At 24.7% G+C, this 17,124-nt stretch overlaps 3 protein-coding genes across 5 annotated transcripts; 2 read left to right on the top strand and 1 right to left on the bottom strand.

The window, feature by feature from the left end:
• Positions 1 to 38: 38 nt before the first annotated feature.
• LOC725963 (dynein regulatory complex protein 9) lies at positions 39 to 3,606 on the top strand. 2 transcript variants are annotated; one of them, XM_016912266.2, is made up of 6 exons: positions 42 to 1,406; positions 1,520 to 1,612; positions 1,750 to 1,990; positions 2,146 to 2,352; positions 2,645 to 2,776; positions 3,283 to 3,606. In XM_016912266.2, exons 1-6 carry the CDS (start codon positions 1,249 to 1,251, stop codon positions 3,481 to 3,483), a joined length of 1,032 nt encoding a protein of 343 aa, XP_016767755.2. In that variant the 5' UTR covers positions 42 to 1,248; the 3' UTR covers positions 3,484 to 3,606. The 2 variants fall into 2 exon arrangements, with proteins under 2 accessions (XP_006569559.2, XP_016767755.2); XM_006569496.3 differs by lacking the exon at positions 2,645 to 2,776 and having other exon boundaries at positions 39 to 1,406.
• A 2,495-nt stretch (positions 3,607 to 6,101) lies between these two features.
• Positions 6,102 to 12,631, bottom strand: LOC412097 (AP-3 complex subunit delta-1). The gene is made up of 14 exons (XM_395563.7): positions 12,309 to 12,631; positions 12,099 to 12,194; positions 11,879 to 12,007; positions 11,101 to 11,511; positions 10,597 to 10,670; positions 9,852 to 10,295; positions 9,547 to 9,774; positions 9,309 to 9,471; positions 8,833 to 9,015; positions 8,275 to 8,659; positions 7,931 to 8,199; positions 7,242 to 7,814; positions 6,651 to 7,076; positions 6,102 to 6,571 (listed from the first exon to the last, which is right to left on the bottom strand). Exons 1-14 carry the CDS (start codon positions 12,402 to 12,404, stop codon positions 6,479 to 6,481), a joined length of 3,570 nt encoding a protein of 1,189 aa, XP_395563.4. The 5' UTR covers positions 12,405 to 12,631; the 3' UTR covers positions 6,102 to 6,478.
• A 510-nt stretch (positions 12,632 to 13,141) lies between these two features.
• On the top strand, positions 13,142 to 16,312 carry LOC100576600 (zinc finger protein 345). 2 transcript variants are annotated; one of them, XM_006569493.3, is made up of 3 exons: positions 13,142 to 13,487; positions 13,920 to 14,261; positions 14,330 to 16,312. In XM_006569493.3, exons 2-3 carry the CDS (start codon positions 13,959 to 13,961, stop codon positions 16,280 to 16,282), a joined length of 2,256 nt encoding a protein of 751 aa, XP_006569556.2. In that variant the 5' UTR covers positions 13,142 to 13,487; positions 13,920 to 13,958; the 3' UTR covers positions 16,283 to 16,312. The 2 variants fall into 2 exon arrangements, with proteins under 2 accessions (XP_006569556.2, XP_003251401.2); XM_003251353.4 differs by having other exon boundaries at positions 13,143 to 13,507.
• Positions 16,313 to 17,124: the final 812 nt, after the last annotated feature.

The raw sequence follows: 17,124 nt of genomic DNA, 5'->3' as shown, positions 1-17,124 counted from the left end.
ATTACAGATACATAAGTATCTCAAGCCACGAGTTGGTTATAATATATGTATAACTTTTAGACAATGCAGATTCGATTAAAGTTCAAGGTACAAAAAAGTTTTCCAATTAGAACGAAATGTATTCGAATGAACCTTTCTTTTCTCGACAGCCAACTACCCGGCTGAGACAATCGACGAATAGCACCAAGGAAGAAAGTTGTCGAGTGTCCACAAGATATCTTTCCCAATGAATTCTTCAATCGAGCTTTAACACGGAAGACTATCTATAACGTTTCCCAACTGCTTAACTGTTTTTGACTCGACCTTCTGCCGCGGTCTCCTTCTTTCGAAAGTGCTTCTTGAAACTTTTAACGAAGGAAATAATGCAATTAATGCAATTATATCTCAGATACGAAAACTAATTTTAAAATTCATTACCATAAAATATTAAAAAAAATCGTATATCCGTTGATAAAATGTTGACTGACGATACGATAAAAATATATAACAATTCTAGCGATTCGATCAATAGTAAAAAATACGGTTGAAAGACGCTCGAATGGAACGCTGTTTCCAAGGGCGACGTTGCCGGTAATGGATCAAACCGTGTCACGTGTTTTTCAAACTCAGCCTACCACCTCTCTCGAATATTTAGTTCCATCTAACGTGCGGCGTGTGTCATGATTAGTCTTACGCGTCCGATATTCCTTTTCGTGTATTTTAATTAACCATAGTTTTTCCACCACATGACGACACTTTAATTTGAGACAAGAGTTGAGAAGTGAGCGAGTGAGTGATCTGTGTTCAATGTGTTCTGTTAAAGAGAGAGGAAATAATACAATGAAAGAAGAGCAAAGAAAAGGATAATTGCGATTTTTATCTTACGTTTAAAACATTATTTAAAACAAGCAAGATTTGCATTTAAATGTAACGTAAGTTGTTTGAAAATTAACTAAACTAAAGAAATGAATATAGTAGCATACGTGTTAATTAATTTGAATGAATAGAATAGAAAATCAAATGTGGATAAATGTACATCAATATTGTAATTGTAATATTCAAACACCTTTTCATCTCTAATTTTTTTTCCTTAAAAAGCTATTTCGAACAAACTTGAAAATTATCAAAGATATGTAATTCCATTAAAAAAAAAAATATTTGCGAAAAAAAGAAATATTCAAAGATAAAATTCAATGTGAAAAGGTGAAAGGGAGACGCAAGAAAATTAAGTAAAAAAAAAAAAAATAAAATAAAAAAAGACAGGGATATATGGCCACGAATGATTCTTCACGGTTCTCCCCGGCGGAACGGCCCGTAATTTTAGCAGCGCTCGAGGAGTTCACGAATGCGTTGGCCATTTACCACAGCACGCTGAGAAAACCGAGGAGACACGATAACGATATTCTCGCCGACTGTTTGCCCCTTGAGTACGCTGAACGAGTGTGATAGATCGAACGAAATTTTAACGATCACGATCGATAAGTATACTCTTCTTAAAAATCGATCTTATTTTTCACATTCGTTCGCGTATTCGTTGCAGTGAATTGAGAGCGACGAATCCGAAAATTATGGAAATTATGGAAATCGAGGATGTTAAAGAGCGAGCCGCCTCGAAGAAAATTTACGAAGATAGGTTGGAGAAATCAATTTGTAATAATACATTCGATTAAGCGTAAAAATAATTTTATTTATTCGTTTATATATATATTTCTTATTCGAGGCATATTTTAAATAGAAGATGATAAATAATAACGTTCAAATTTTTCACAGTTTACGCGTGAAAAGAATCATGGAGGAGTTGAAAATAGAAATACGAGAACGGGGAACGTTCGAGTTATTAAATGAAGAGATCGAGAAGATCGTGGCGCGCGAAAAGGAGGAAGAGTGTCTTTTCAAAGAGCGGGAGAAATTGAGAGAGAATACGGAAAAATTGCGAAAAATAATCGATGAGAAAAAGATTTTTAATGAGCAGGAGAAAATACGAATATTGAACGAGCTCTTGAAGGAACAGGTATCCTTATTAGATTAGGTTATGTTATGTTATGTTATGTTGTTATGTTAGGTTAGGTTTTCCTTAGGAGAAAAGAACCGTTGAAATCTTTTAATTTTATAATTTATAATATATATAATTTAATATTTAATAATTTTATATTGTATAAACAATAGGATAACGTGGAAAAATTAAAATTAATCTCGAACGTGAAGTTGAATTATGTTACGGAATGGGAGAAAGCAAGATACGAGCAGAATTCATTGCGTTGCGACATGGAAATAGAAAAATTGGAGAAGATGTTAAAAGATCTGCGCATGCGTGAAAAGAATGAACGACGAGTTCACGCCGAGTTGACAAAATTTCTGACCCGGGAAACAGCAGTGAGTTTATGTTGTATTTCTCTTCAATTATCATAAACAAACTGCGAACTTTTATACAAACGTGTTTTTCATATTACACACGTTATGCGTATTTCACATCAAATATATAAATAAACGTATATCACATCTTTTTTTTTTTTAATTTTATTTACAACAATTACGTATGAATCACGAATTGAATAAATGTATATAAATTTCAATATTAAGTATCATCTTAAAGCACTTATGTTCATATAAAAAGTGAAAAGAAATTAAATAAGATAAAAAGCAAAATTTCTTTTTAAATCCACAGTTGCTAGAGAGAAAAAACAAGGAATGGAAAGAGCGATATATTCAAGAAAAAAAGATGTACGAAAGGGAGATCCAACAGTTACGTATTGAAATAAAAATAATTCAAAAAAAGATGGATAAACTTAAAGAAGAGGTAGAGCTCGATTTCTATCTCAAACAATAGAGTTCCATGTTTGTTTTTCTTCGAACGAATGTCAAATTGATCGGAATTTTTCTTTTTCAACTTATAGCATGTACGATCATGTATAAGTTTATACATTTTTTTTTCTTTTTCTTTACATTTTCCATAACAAACATTAAATACGTATTAAACATAAAGAATATAAATTTTATAACTTTTTTTTATTCAAAATTTCGATAGATAAATGCAATGTACGAAAAAAAAGAATAATATAAATGTAATATCGTGGCTTATCAATTATTCTATATTCTGATTGAAGATTAAGTGAAAGAATTAAAAATTATTTGCAACTATTAAAATACGGATTCGTTCATACGAAAAGATTAATGAATACGAACCGAAGATAAAATAATTACGCGATACTTGTGAATTTTTTTTTTTTGTTTCTTTTTATATTTATATTCTTCCTTGCAATCTCCTCAAGTATTAAATCGATTTTTAAACACGTATTTTTACAGTATCAATGTAATCAAAAGTTCATAAACACGTATCTGGAGGAAAAGGAAGCATTGGAAAAGGAGAAGGAGCAATGGAAGCACATGCAAAAAAGTGCAATCAAGATTCAAGCTTGGTGGCGAGGCGTTATGGTGCGCCGGAAGTTGGGACCATATCGACTTGCGGAAAAAAAGAAAAAACGACCAACTAAAACAAAGAAGTAACCATCTTTCCGTTTCACTTATCCCTTAATACCTGTGCAGATATGATCATTCATCCTTCTTAGAACAATACTTGAACGAAAAATAATATTTTTTTTATATAATAAAATTTAATTTTGTTTTGTATATGTTTTATCTTTTGTCGTATTCATTATAAGTAGATACATAAATAAAAAAAATATCTGAAAAATTCCTATTAGATAAAAATTTAAAAAAATATTAATTTGCAGAAATAATTATAATTTTATTGATTATAAAAATAAAAGATAATGAGAAACGTGTATGTCATTTATTTTAGAGATAAATCTTTACTTAAAAAAATGAAAATCTAACTAAAAACTAAAAAAACTAACTATAAAAGAAACTAATTTAAAAAAAAAAATCAATAAATTATTCAATCAATCACAGATAAAGAAAAAAATATATAATTTATAAATATTTTTGACAAACGATTTAAATGATTATGATTCTGATCTAATTATTATTTCACATTTTTTTTTATTCTATTAAAAATTTTTATTTTTTATATTAAATAAACAAATGAAACGATTAAGTAAAATAAATAATTCTGAGAAAATATGAATACTGTATAAAATATGATATCTGAATAATTTTTTTTATATTTTATTATTTTCTAGATCTTATAAACATCTCGATATTTGATTCCATAATAGCTCTAATTAAAATTTTCTACAGTTATCTTCTATTATATAAATTTGCAATAAATTTTTTTTAAAATTTAAACGTTTGTTCATTTCAGGCGGGAAGTATCATAGATTATTATTCGATATTCGATTCGATTGTTCGATATGAAATAATAAATTATTTCGAGTTATTCAAGAATATAACTACGTAAGTCAAATCAAATTCAATCCAAAATCAGATTAAATTTCTCGGTCTATTCTCAGGTACAAATCAATTTGAAATTCTTTTAATTAAAATAAATTGGAAAATAAAATTGGAAAATAAAAAGAAACAAATATATTTAATACAGCAGTCTGTATTAAAATTATTACTTTATTTTTTCATAATCCCTAACCAGTTAATTATTAGTGATACCATTAGATATAAATAATTATAAAGTTAATTAGTAATAGCTGTTAATTGAACATTTTCGCTAATCACAAGTTAATATATTAAACACGATAAAAAAATGATATATTAAAAAAGAATTAACTTTTATTTGTAAATTTAGGTTAAACTTTAAACATATTCAAATACTTAAAAAAAAAATATATATATATATATATAAAATCGAAATTAAAAATAGTTTACTTGAGATTTTTTTCTTTTTATAAGAAAAAATTGTTTACATAAAATATATTTTCAAAGATAAAATCTATTTTTCTTTATATATCAAGTACAAAGAGTAAGACAATTTTTATGAATAAGTTTAACAGATTATTATTCGTAAAAACGAATATTATAAACATCAGTATACATAAACTATAATTAATGTAAAACATGATATCAATAATTTTTTCAAATCAATATGTTATATATTTAATATTATTTATATATAAATGCAAAAAGGAAACAAAAAATTATTTGGCTTAAATATATCTTTATATTGTTATGTTTCAAGGACGAAGTTGTTACTGATTAATCATTTTTGGCACAGTAAATGTCATTATAACAAAATTTATGTTCCATGAAAATTTATGATTTCAAATATTACAATAAAAAATAAGTAATTTAAAAATTTACATAAGAAAGAATATTTAAAGCAACAAGTTTAGAAATAAAATTTTAATATTTATATTATTGATACGTAATAATTCTATTTCTCATTGTTTACATTGTCTAAATGCTGAAGGATTAATTTCAATTTTTATAAATCATTTACTGGCATTTAACGTTAATGTTTTCAATGATTCGTTAGTACTTATTTATTCTTTATAATTTTAAATGATAAATAAATCATTGAATGTTAATGAGGAGCAATGCAATTAAATTATTTTCTTATAGAACATTTTTTCATATAAATGAAATTGATTTTTGGAAGATATTTAAAATAAAGATATTGTTTATCAGCATACAAGTATCAGCTATTTACATTTGGTGTTCCACATGTTACTGTATTGCGTATTTATATGCTTATCATAAATTCTTATATGTATTAAATTATTGATATTACAAAGTCATTACATGCAGAAAGTATATATTCCGCTGAGAAACATCGATGTACATTCACACGAGTCGCGAGTATCCATGATGTATTTTACAGTTCAATCAGAAGTTCAACAATGTAATGATATTAATTTTTAATAACATAAAATTGAAGATATCAGCGTATAAGTAGTTAATTTTTAAAAATATGTATAATTTTCATAATTCATTACAATATTTTACAAATGAATATTCTTATAAATAATATTTCACATAATAACTTTATCGTGCTTTACTTTAGCAAGATAATGTAATATTTCAATGCTATGAATTATATAAACATGTTTTACTCATATTTATATAAAACAAGATCAATTTTTAAAAAATTGTTAAATAACAATATTTACATATAATAAATTGTACAAAGAACTTTTTATTACTTAAGAAATGATGAAATTAATTAAAATAAATATTTAATTTTATCACTACTATCTTATTATTGCACTTTAATTTATAAATTGAAATTACACATAAATAAAATAAACTACTTTCATTCTGATGTCTTCAATTTCCAATAATAAATCTCTTTTCCTCTTTTGAAACGTTATTTTACACACATATTATGTGTGATATTTATACATATACATGTATTTGTTTACATGCATATACTTAAAATTTATTTACCTAAATTAAATTTAAAAAGTTTAGATAAGATTTTTTTCTGAAAATATTCGATAAGTTTGCAAAGATGATTTCTATAGCCATTATTTTATATATATAATGAATACTATTAAAATTTCATTTTACTATTGAGTTATGCAATGAGCATGACTGTAATGAATAAAGATAGGACTCGTAAAATACGGAAAAATTTCAATTTAAATTTATATTATGTCAGGATCCTTAAAATTTCGTCTCCAATTCCTGACAATAACGTGTTATTGTCACCTTTACCTTCAATTATCAAATTTCTCGATGATTTCTGTAAAAAAATTTTGTTATATCTTTATTAAAGTCATTAATAATATTAAATTTTAAAAGATAAAATATGTTTTACTTACATTACATTTTAATAAAAGGCACACATGATGTCCCTTCAAAGAATGTCCATATAAAGATGCAGTATCATTGATTTGTTCCACAAGTGTAAGATTACACTTATTACATATTAAATTTAAAATAACATCAAAATCTTGAGAAAGAATAATTTCTTTTTTAACTTTATATATAAGTTGACCACTTTTAAGTAATTCTGTTAATATATCCTTATGTGAAAGGTGGCCGACCATGAATTTACCGCACGTTAAATGTATAGTAAAATCAAGTTTTTCTTGCAACGTACTTTCTTTGCTTTCTAACATATATGTAAGTGTACCTCTCAACCTCTGAGCAAATGTTACATCTGAGATTAAAATAGTAAATTGTGTTTCTTTAGTGATTTGTGGAGGCAATTGGAATGGCAGTTTTATACCAAATTCATCTCCAGTCTAAAAGAATTATATATATTTATTAAAACAGATTCTTTATTCTATTATTATAGCAAAAAATATCATGCATAATAAGAAATAATAGTTATAAAAAGTAAAAGGAAAATAATAAATTCTGAAAATATATAATTTTTTTTGTTTAAAATTTATGTATATTTAACTTACATTTCTCATTAATCTCAAAGATGATGTATCTGGAACATCAAAAACTAATTCCTTTACAGGCTTTTGACAATTATTTGTAATGAGTATTGATGCAATTAATTTATTTGATTCATGAGGAATTTGTTTTAATTTGTACATTATAGATAGTATTTTATTATTAGCTAATTCTTCATATGAAGTAAGTGGTTCTAAAATTGTATTATCCTCAGAATTTGTAAAATTATATCTTAAATCTGGTAATATTTCTTTAGATGGTGTTGAGATTCCAGCTGTTTCTTCATAATCTGAAGATTTTTTTGAAGATTCTTTTTTACTTTTAGATTTCTTTGATTTTCGATGTTTTGAATTCTCATCTGTCTTTTTATATTTTTCTTGACTTTTTGATTTTTTGCGTTTAGTATCTTTCCATTCTGATTCTTTTTCACTAAAAACTTCAGAATACTCATTAGTAACAGGTGGTTGAATATTTTCCGAAGAAGTATTATTTTCCAACCACATATCAGTAAATTCTAATTGATTGTCATAGCATTTATCTTTAACTTCTTTAATCTTTTTTTTAGATTTTTTATGTCCCTATAAAATACAATTTAAAATAAATAAATTTAAAATAATATTTAATTGTGTATGTAAAAATTTCTTTGTTAGAAAAAAATTAATATTGCAATAAACAAAAAGAAACAAAATATTACTTTTTCTTTTTTTTTTCCTTTAGATTCAGTAATTTCTTGATTTAAATTATTTTCAATAACTCTATGTTCTAAGACAGGTAATCTTTCATCATCTCTCAAAGGTAAATCTAGATTAATATTTAAAGCTCTATGTGGATCATTTATATCCACTTGATCATAATCATCGCTGTCACTTAATTCTGCACCTGGTGGTAATTCACCTATTCCAGTATTCACTACTTGAATAGGATAAATATCATCATGCTCTTCTTCCGAAGCAGGTTTCTTATCTGAAAATTTCATTTTTACAATTTAATATTTTATAATGATTATGAGTTATATATACGTACAAAATTTCAACATACTTTTCTTAGATTTTTTCTTTTTCTTGTCATGTATTTTATATCTTTTATGATTATTTGTAATTTTTAAAGAAATTGGAATATCTAACTCTGCTACAGGAATGTTTTCAAATTCCTCATAAATATTTGATGAATTATGATATGATGTGGAATTTTTAAATGTGCCTTTCAAATAATGTGGATTGTTTTGTTGTTCCAATTTTCTAGCTTCACGGCGTTTTTCAAGTTCTTCTGCTGTTGGTTCATTAAATTCACGTTTAGAATAGGAATCATTAATTTTCTCTGTCTTAATGAAAATGTCATTCATATCTAAATCTTCTGAATCTGAACTTTCTGACGGTGGATCATTGATCCATGAATCTAAATCCAAATCTTCAGGAATTGGCACCTAAAAAATATAAGATTATACATATAAATAATTTTATATTTTTTTATTATGGCTAGAAATAAAAGATTATTAATTATAACAACTTAATTTTATTATAATATTATTTTTGAAAAGAAAATCTTTGTAATAATAAAATTATGTGAATATATATATATATTCCTATATATATTTACCTTTCTTTGTGCTTTTGGAGCAACAGGATTAAGTTCTCCTTCAAATGTTTCCATTAACTCTTGTGCTAAACCAGGATTTTCTTTTAAACACTCAAGTAAAACCAATGCAGAACTAGATCTTTCTTGTACTTCTAAATCCCCACTGCACACAAAAGCAGCTATTTTATCTTTTAATGCAAAAATCTATAAAATATAAAACAAATATGTTATAAATCTGGATTCAATATTTAAAATTTTTTAATATATCATATAATTAATATAATATATTAATATTTATTTAATATAAAATATTAAATAAAATTATTGACTAAAAATTAATAAATAATTGATTAAAAAATTATTTATTACAGATTATTTATTAATATTGATTATAAACAAAAATTATATAATAAAAATGAAATAAGTATTGAAATAAGATAATAATATTTACAAATTATTTTATAAAAACAATAATAAAATAATATAATGTATCATACCTGTTCCATAATCTCTATATCTTTATCTTTTTCAGCCTTACATAATGTTGCTGTTGCAAGTTTTAGAATATTATGAACATAAACAGCTTGAATATGCCCTGGTAAACTAGAAGCTTGTGATCGTAACATTGATTGTAATGTTGCTATAGGATCTTCTAGTTCACTATTAATGGAATGTATTATCAATTATATTTTTAATAAAAAATTAATATGAATAAAAAACTTTTTTACAAAATACCTAGAAAATTCCCCACAAATCCATGCAGCAGCATATAAAACTTCAGACATTGTTGCTCTTGGTTGACCTGTTAGAAGGTATGAATTTTCTAACAATAAGGCACATTGTTGAACTGCATATTTTCGTATAGCTTGTACACGAATTGCTACATCAAGTAATTGAGTTGCTACTAATGGTCCATGTTTGGTACCTTCCATTCTTGTAAGTTCAACCAATACAGATATGTACCTATAAATATAGATAAATATTATATAAATATAAATAAAATATTTGTTAATAATTAGAAGATTTGATGATTATTTTACCATTCAAAGTAAGTAACAAACTGATAATTATTTTGTGAACAAATCTGAATAATTTTTGAAAGTAATTCATCTCTATAAGCAGTGCCTTCAGCTTTATCCATATGAACCATTAATTTTTTAACAATTTCCATTAAATTTTTCTTTGAAACCATTCCATATAATAGATCCAAGGCACGCAATCTTATACTTTCATCTTTATCATCCAAGCATTGCATTATAAGATCTTTATGAGCTTGTACACTTTTTGGATGAGTTTTCAAAATTTTCGACATTGCTAACAATCCCAAATATTTTAAATTTTGATCAGAATCTTCTATCAATATCCTCAATTTTTGAACACATAACTGTATTGAATCAGAATGATTTGGCATACCAGACGAAATTGAAATTAATACAGCAATTACAGTATTTATACATTCATATAGTAGAGACATTGCAGATGTACTAAAAATCAATAATACCATTTGATTAGTTCCAAATTACAAAATTATAATAATTATATAACTATTATATAATTAATAATTTTAAAAAATAACAAAATACAATGAATTATATAATTTGTTCTTTAGCAATTTAAATTATTTTACATATTATACAAAATATGACTACAATAAAATATAAATAAAAAATATTAAAAGACAATAAATATCTAAATTTTCCATATTGAGAGCAATAAATATTAAACTAGCGATAAACAAACAAAATAATATATTTACTTATATATAGACAAAAATACATGAAATACCTGTGTATCAAATTTGTAAGGGGTTCTATTAATTTTTTGCCAAGCCTAGGTTCTAGTGGTGTCAATGCGCCAAACTGGAAATATAATTGCAATCTAAGAAATATAATAATATTTAACACATGAATATTTCTAAACATGTATGGTTTACAACATGTAATTTGTAAATACATATTAAAAACAAAAATAAGCTACTAAAAATGCAAATACAACTAATATCTATAATTTACTATATTTTATTAATAAAAAAATAATCAACTAATATGAAAACCTTGAAATCAGGTCAATTAGTGGTTGAGTGAGTCGCCGACCCATTTTTGGCTCAATCAGTGTTATAGTGGAGAACTGAGCATGTGAAACAAGACCAATATTATTTGGCTCATTAAATATATATGTATACATATATATTCATGTATACAAATATTTATTAATTACAACAATGAGCCTATGTCATTAATCTGTTTCACTTTATTAATATTAGAAATTTTGAAATTAATATTTACTTACCAGTTTGATAATTTTTATTAGCATCCAATTGTTAGTAGATGTTGTCATGAGTTTGAAAAAAACAGGTGCTAAACTTAAATAGTTTTTTGGATTTTTCCTTGCTAATTCACAAACTACATTAACAGCAGCACTTTGTACACCACTATCTGGATCTTCTAATTTTTCTTTCAATCTAGGAAAAGCAGGCCTTAAAGCCTCTGGAAATCGTAAGAAAACTTTGTACATCATCAGCACTGCTTTTTTGCGTAGATATGGTTTTGTAGACGTTAATAATGTCATTATATCATTAACTAAATCACGTGCAAGATCTGAACTTATAAAACAAGAGAGACCACTTAGAGCCAAACCAGCATCATACTGATTTTGACTATTTAAATCTTTACGAATCATATTTGTAGTTAACATCAAAAGCTGTAATAAATCAAAAATTTATATTTGTTAAAATCAATTTCATTATAAATTTAAAATTTTTAGAAACCTGACAAATCTTCTTCTATCATAACAGAAATTATAAAATAATTAAATTATTTACTTGCATACAAAATAGCATTACTTTTATAAATATCTTGTATGTGTTAAATGTAATATAAGAAATATCAATTTAATAAACATACATTATTAAAAAAAATCTTTCATTTACATCTTCTACCATAATTTTTAACAAAAATTTCATTTTTTATAAAAAATGAAATATATATCTAATTTGAAATAAAATATGTAAAATACTTATCAGATTTCTTTGAAATTTAAATTTTATGTCAATTTCCAAATATCATACTTCTGTATCTGCATGAAAACTTTGACTTGCCGCTAAATATCCAATTCGTTTATATGTAAATTTTGCAGATGACATCACTTCAATTATATTGAAACCAGCCCAACTAATATCATAGCCTAACATTTGAAGCTAAATAAATTAAAATATAATATATTAATGATAGAATTATATATTATCTTGCTCTGTGTATATTGATAAACTATATAAATTTATAACTTACATATGTTAGCTTTGCTACAGCATTTGCTTTCACTGCAACATTATCTTGTCGTAATTCTTGTTTAATTTCTTCTATACACTGTGCAATATATTTTGCCTATAATAACATATCAACATATTATTTATATAAAAATTTATATTAATGATTGAATAAGGTTATGTCCTTATGATAAATCTTAAAATAATATACAAAGTATAATCATAAATTTACCTCATTTTCTTTATTGTTTCTAATTCCACGTACTAAATCGGTCAGATTTTTATCGAACATACGTTCAAAATTTCCTTTTACTTTGCGTAGAGCCATAATGGCATTTAAAAAATAAATATATTTCCAATAATGCTTAAAATCTTGTTTTCTACATCCGCCTAATATTCCGACTTAATCGGATAATTTGCACCGATTGCATTACCGTATGTTAGAAATCTCAAACTTCAATCACAGTCTTACATTTACATTTTTTGACAGATCGGCGGATAAGAAAGTTCCACGAGAAAGTCAAACCTAAGAATTATCACAAATAGACAAACCACTCAACAATTGATTTATCATACATAAAATTCCTAAATTTTATAAAATTATAAATCTGCTAGTTACAAGCTTTTTCTTTTGATTGGCTATCTAATACAAAAATATAAAATACATAAAATGATTCTATACTTATGCCGAGTTTAAAATGAAAAATATATATTTATTTCATAAAAAATTAAACAAAATTTAATATTAGTAAAAAATTCCTTTATTAATAATGCATAAATTTATAAAAAATATATTAATAAAATATCTTATAATTAACATTTAATTTATAATTACAATCAGTTATTAACAAAGACAAATTAAATATTATTTTAAAATTAAATATAAATACAAATAAAAAAATATATTTTTTAATATTTTGTTATTATATTATCTTCTAAAAATTATATCTAAATCTAATCTTATATCTAATTATGTTATATAGTTGCATTCTACTCATGAAATAAATGTTATCAATTATCGAAGTATATATGCATGTACATATAAATTTTCTTTGTATTGACCCATCTAACAGTTCACTAAGTCTCTAGATTCCTCATTTTATGCGTTCATTTCAGATTGCTCTCAACTTTTGTAATACATCTTTGGGAATACATAGGGAAGCCATTGAACAAAGAAATAGAGAAGTATTAAACTTTTTCATAAGAAAATAACGTAGGAACGAATAATATATAACTAAACGTGTGACATTGTTCTTAAATATAGAGTGAAAATTTTATGAAAACTGTGTTTGATAAAATTTTAAGAGATAAAATTTATTCAAAGAAACTTCAATGTATTCACCTGGGCATCACTGTTAAAGCATTATCTCAACATCGTGGCATGTTTTCGCGGTGCATAAAAGATCCGAAGGTTGAGAACCTCTCATTTTTGTATGTTAATTTTTTTTTATTTATTTTAAAAAATAAGTTTTTTTTAAATAAAATAATTTCATCTTTTATATACATTCTAATTTTTTATTACATATATATTATGGAATATGTACTAACGCCTTTCAACACTTATTTTATCACAATGTTTTTAAACTCTATAATAAATTTATAATATATTTTTATTTTTTATTATCTATAACATATTGATTACAATATTGTTATTTATATAGTTTTTAAATAAATACTGTATATATTTAAATTCGGATTTAATAAAAACCCAATGTATATCAAAATATTTTTTTTTTTATTAAAGGACAATTTAAAATCAAAAAATAAAAACTGTTTTATTAAAAGAATATATTTATTTATATAGAAATTATTAAATAATATTATTCTTATGAATTCTTTACAGGAAATATATTAAAGATAAATTGCTTTCTACTAATAAATAATGACAGAATATTTTGATTTACCACTTAATATGGACAGAATATGTAGAATTTGCCTTACAGAAGGTACTAATTTATCACCTATTTTTTGTACGGATCAAGAAGTGAATGATTTCTCGGCTCTTCCTCAAAAGATACAAGTTTGTGGATCAATAGAAATTCATGAACAAGATGGATTACCTTCATTAATTTGTGATATTTGTATTTATAAAGCAAGTGTTGCTCATGAATTTAGACAACAATGTCAACATTCTGATGCCAAATTACGAATGTATTATAATAAACCATCTAAAATTACTATTGTGGTAAATATATAATATATTAATATTTTATATCTTATAACAAATATAAACAATATATTTAAATATTTTAGGATACATGTACACAAACTGAATCTGAGATAAGAACATTGTTATCTAAAGAACAAATTAATCAAGAGAATTATTTTGTAAAAGAGGAAATGCATGTAGCATCAAATTCTCAAGAATATGTACAAACTAATGATTCATATTGTAGAGATGAATCTAACTTAAGCACCAGCCAAATTGATATGCAGAATGAGAAACTTTTTATTTGTTCTATTGGATTTGAAGGACCTAAAGAAATTGAAAAAGAATCTTGTACTTCAGAAAATAATATACATGAGGCATCTCTTACACAAGAAATCAATAATGATATTTCTGAAACTATAAATATGCAAAATAAACCAGAAGAAAATCAAGATATCAATCAAAATTCAGAGGAAGATGATAGAAAACAAGAAGTAGAATTTTTTGATGAAAATATATTAAATGATAACGTTAAAGAAGAAGAAGAAGTTGTGCAGAAACGTACTTCTACTAGGAAAGTAAAATCAGTGCCTAATAAAACTTATAGCGAAGATGAAATTCATGATAATTATTATGACTCAAGTAATGATGGTGAAGATTCTGGAGAATTAAAATTTAAATGTAAAGTATGTGCAAAATGTTATAGCACACAAAGAGGCTTAAAGAAACATTCCCTTGTTCATGAAAAAAAACATAAATGCAATATTTGTTCAAAAATGTTTTATAGATTAGAGAATATGGAAAATCATAAAAAAATACATGCATCAAAACCACTTGCATGTCAATTATGTCATGCATGTTTTTCTAAACCTCAAAGTCTTGTACGTCATCTAAAATCTCATACAGAAAAAGTAAATAATATGATTAAACAAATTAGTACAGACGAACAAAAAGATAACAAGGAACCAAAAAAAGAGATGAAATTTGAAGATGATACAGATGATGAAAATGGTACTGTGAATGAAGTTTATGATTTTGAAAATGCACCTGAGTTGTACAAATGTGAAATTTGTAGTCAATATTGTTCTTCATTAAAAAATCTAAAAAGACATAGTCTTGTACATGGAGATAAAAAATATTCCTGTACTGTATGTAAAAAATGGTTTTTTAGGCCTGATACATTAAAAAAACATGCAGAAAAACATGGTCATGGATTATTAGATAATTTAGTAGATGATAATAAATTTTTTGATTCTGATGATGATTCTTTCCCAAGTACTACTCAAAATACTTTACAAGAAAATGAAAATGTTAAAAAAGAAGAAAGTGATGAAGATGATTCTGGTGAATATAAATGTCAACATTGTGATAAAATTATGGCAACAAAGAAAGGTCTTAGACGTCATGTATCAATGCATAAACCAAAAGCTGAACCAGTTACTTGTGAAATCTGTGGAAAGGTATGTGCTAGTCAAGCTCGTCTTGTTCTTCATCAAAGGACACATAAACCAAAAGAAAAGGTTCCAAGAGAATATTTATGTCACATTTGTAGTAAGGTGTATCCAAGTAATTCTTCTCTAACTTATCATATGAGAACTCATACTGGTATTAAACCACATGTGTGTAAAACTTGTAATAGTGGATTTACTACAACAACCAGTTTAGCAAATCACATTAGAATTCATACAGGTGATAAACCATTTGTTTGTCATGTATGCAGTGCTGCATTTGCTGTGAGTTCAGCTTTTAGACGACACTTGACTCGACATACTGGAGAAGCAAATTATTTGTGTAAAACATGTGGCAAAGCATTCAAAAGACTAAGTACTTTAAAAGAACATACTTATACTCATTCTGGTGAAAAACCATATGTGTGTAAAACTTGTGGAGCTGCTTATAGCCATAGTGGTAGTTTGTTTGCACATCAGAAACGTTGTCGAGCTCAATATGGAGAGATGGTTGTAGATGAACATCATCATACAGTTGCTCACCATATTCATGTAAATAATGTGCAATCTGCAGTACGATCACTTGCTGTGATAGGACAAATGTTTTAATAAATAAGTTTTATTATATCAAAAAAACAATGGTTTTGCTTGTGCATTATAACAAATTATATACATATACATATATATATCCAAATATATATATATATATATAAATATATATATATATATATAAATTAATATATGTGTATAAATACATTAAAATGTGCTATGATTTATAACATATATAAGATATGTATACAAAATTATTGTAGAAATCGTGCACTTATGTAAATATATAAACAGCTTTTTTTACTAAAGAAAATTTATTTAGATATTCATATATTTAGAAATTCTGTAGATTGATGTTTTATTGCAAAATTTATTTCTTCATTTAAATAATGATTATTGTGAATATCTTTTAATTATATATGAATATTTTTTAAGTTTAACCTAATATTCATAATTATAAAAATATAATTGCACAATTTAAATATATTAATTAATACATTATTTATTTAGAGTGTCCCAAAATCATATTGAAGGCAAAAATAGATGAATTTCTTATATTAAGAGAAAATAGAGTTCATATAATTTTTTAATAAAATCTAATTATTGATTTATTGATATAAAAATAGATTTAAAAAAAATTTAAAAAAAAAATATTTAAAATCCCCTGATCTATGGCAAACATGTAAAAAATCTTTTGACAAGATCTATCCAAATTTCAATAATTATATTTTATTCAATAATATCTATTCATATACATACACAATAAATAAAATATATTTTGGCATTAATTTTGATAGTTTTAATTTATTTTATAAATATTTATATATGTTTAGTATCAATATTACAACGTCAATGAATTGAAATTATTATATTCAAATCTTAATTTCTTAATTTTTATTTTT

Source organism: Apis mellifera, linkage group LG5, assembly GCF_003254395.2.
Source record: "Apis mellifera strain DH4 linkage group LG5, Amel_HAv3.1, whole genome shotgun sequence".
NCBI lineage: Eukaryota > Metazoa > Arthropoda > Insecta > Hymenoptera > Apidae > Apis > Apis mellifera.
The sequence above is the reverse complement of the archived record's forward strand: the minus strand, read 5'-3'. Positions and strand labels throughout refer to the sequence as shown.

Bases quoted from the DNA above. Each gene is read 5' to 3' on its own strand.
- LOC100576600 (XM_006569493.3), top strand. From the start codon at position 13,959: ATGACAGAATATTTTGATTTACCACTTAATATGGACAGAATATGTAGA. The intron at 14,262-14,329 runs GTAAATATATAA...TAAATATTTTAG, and splicing joins CATCTAAAATTACTATTGTG to GATACATGTACACAAACTGA.
- LOC725963 (XM_016912266.2), top strand. From the start codon at position 1,249: ATGGCCACGAATGATTCTTCACGGTTCTCCCCGGCGGAACGGCCCGTA. The intron at 1,407-1,519 runs GTACGCTGAACG...TATTCGTTGCAG, and splicing joins GCCGACTGTTTGCCCCTTGA to TGAATTGAGAGCGACGAATC. The intron at 1,991-2,145 runs GTATCCTTATTA...TATAAACAATAG, and splicing joins ACGAGCTCTTGAAGGAACAG to GATAACGTGGAAAAATTAAA.
- LOC412097 (XM_395563.7), bottom strand. From the start codon at position 12,404: ATGGCTCTACGCAAAGTAAAAGGAAATTTTGAACGTATGTTCGATAAA. The intron at 10,671-11,100 runs GTAAGTAAATAT...TTATATTTCCAG, and splicing joins TAATAAAAATTATCAAACTG to TTTGGCGCATTGACACCACT. The intron at 7,815-7,930 runs GTAATATTTTGT...TGTATTTTATAG, and splicing joins AAGGAAAAAAAAAAGAAAAA to GGACATAAAAAATCTAAAAA.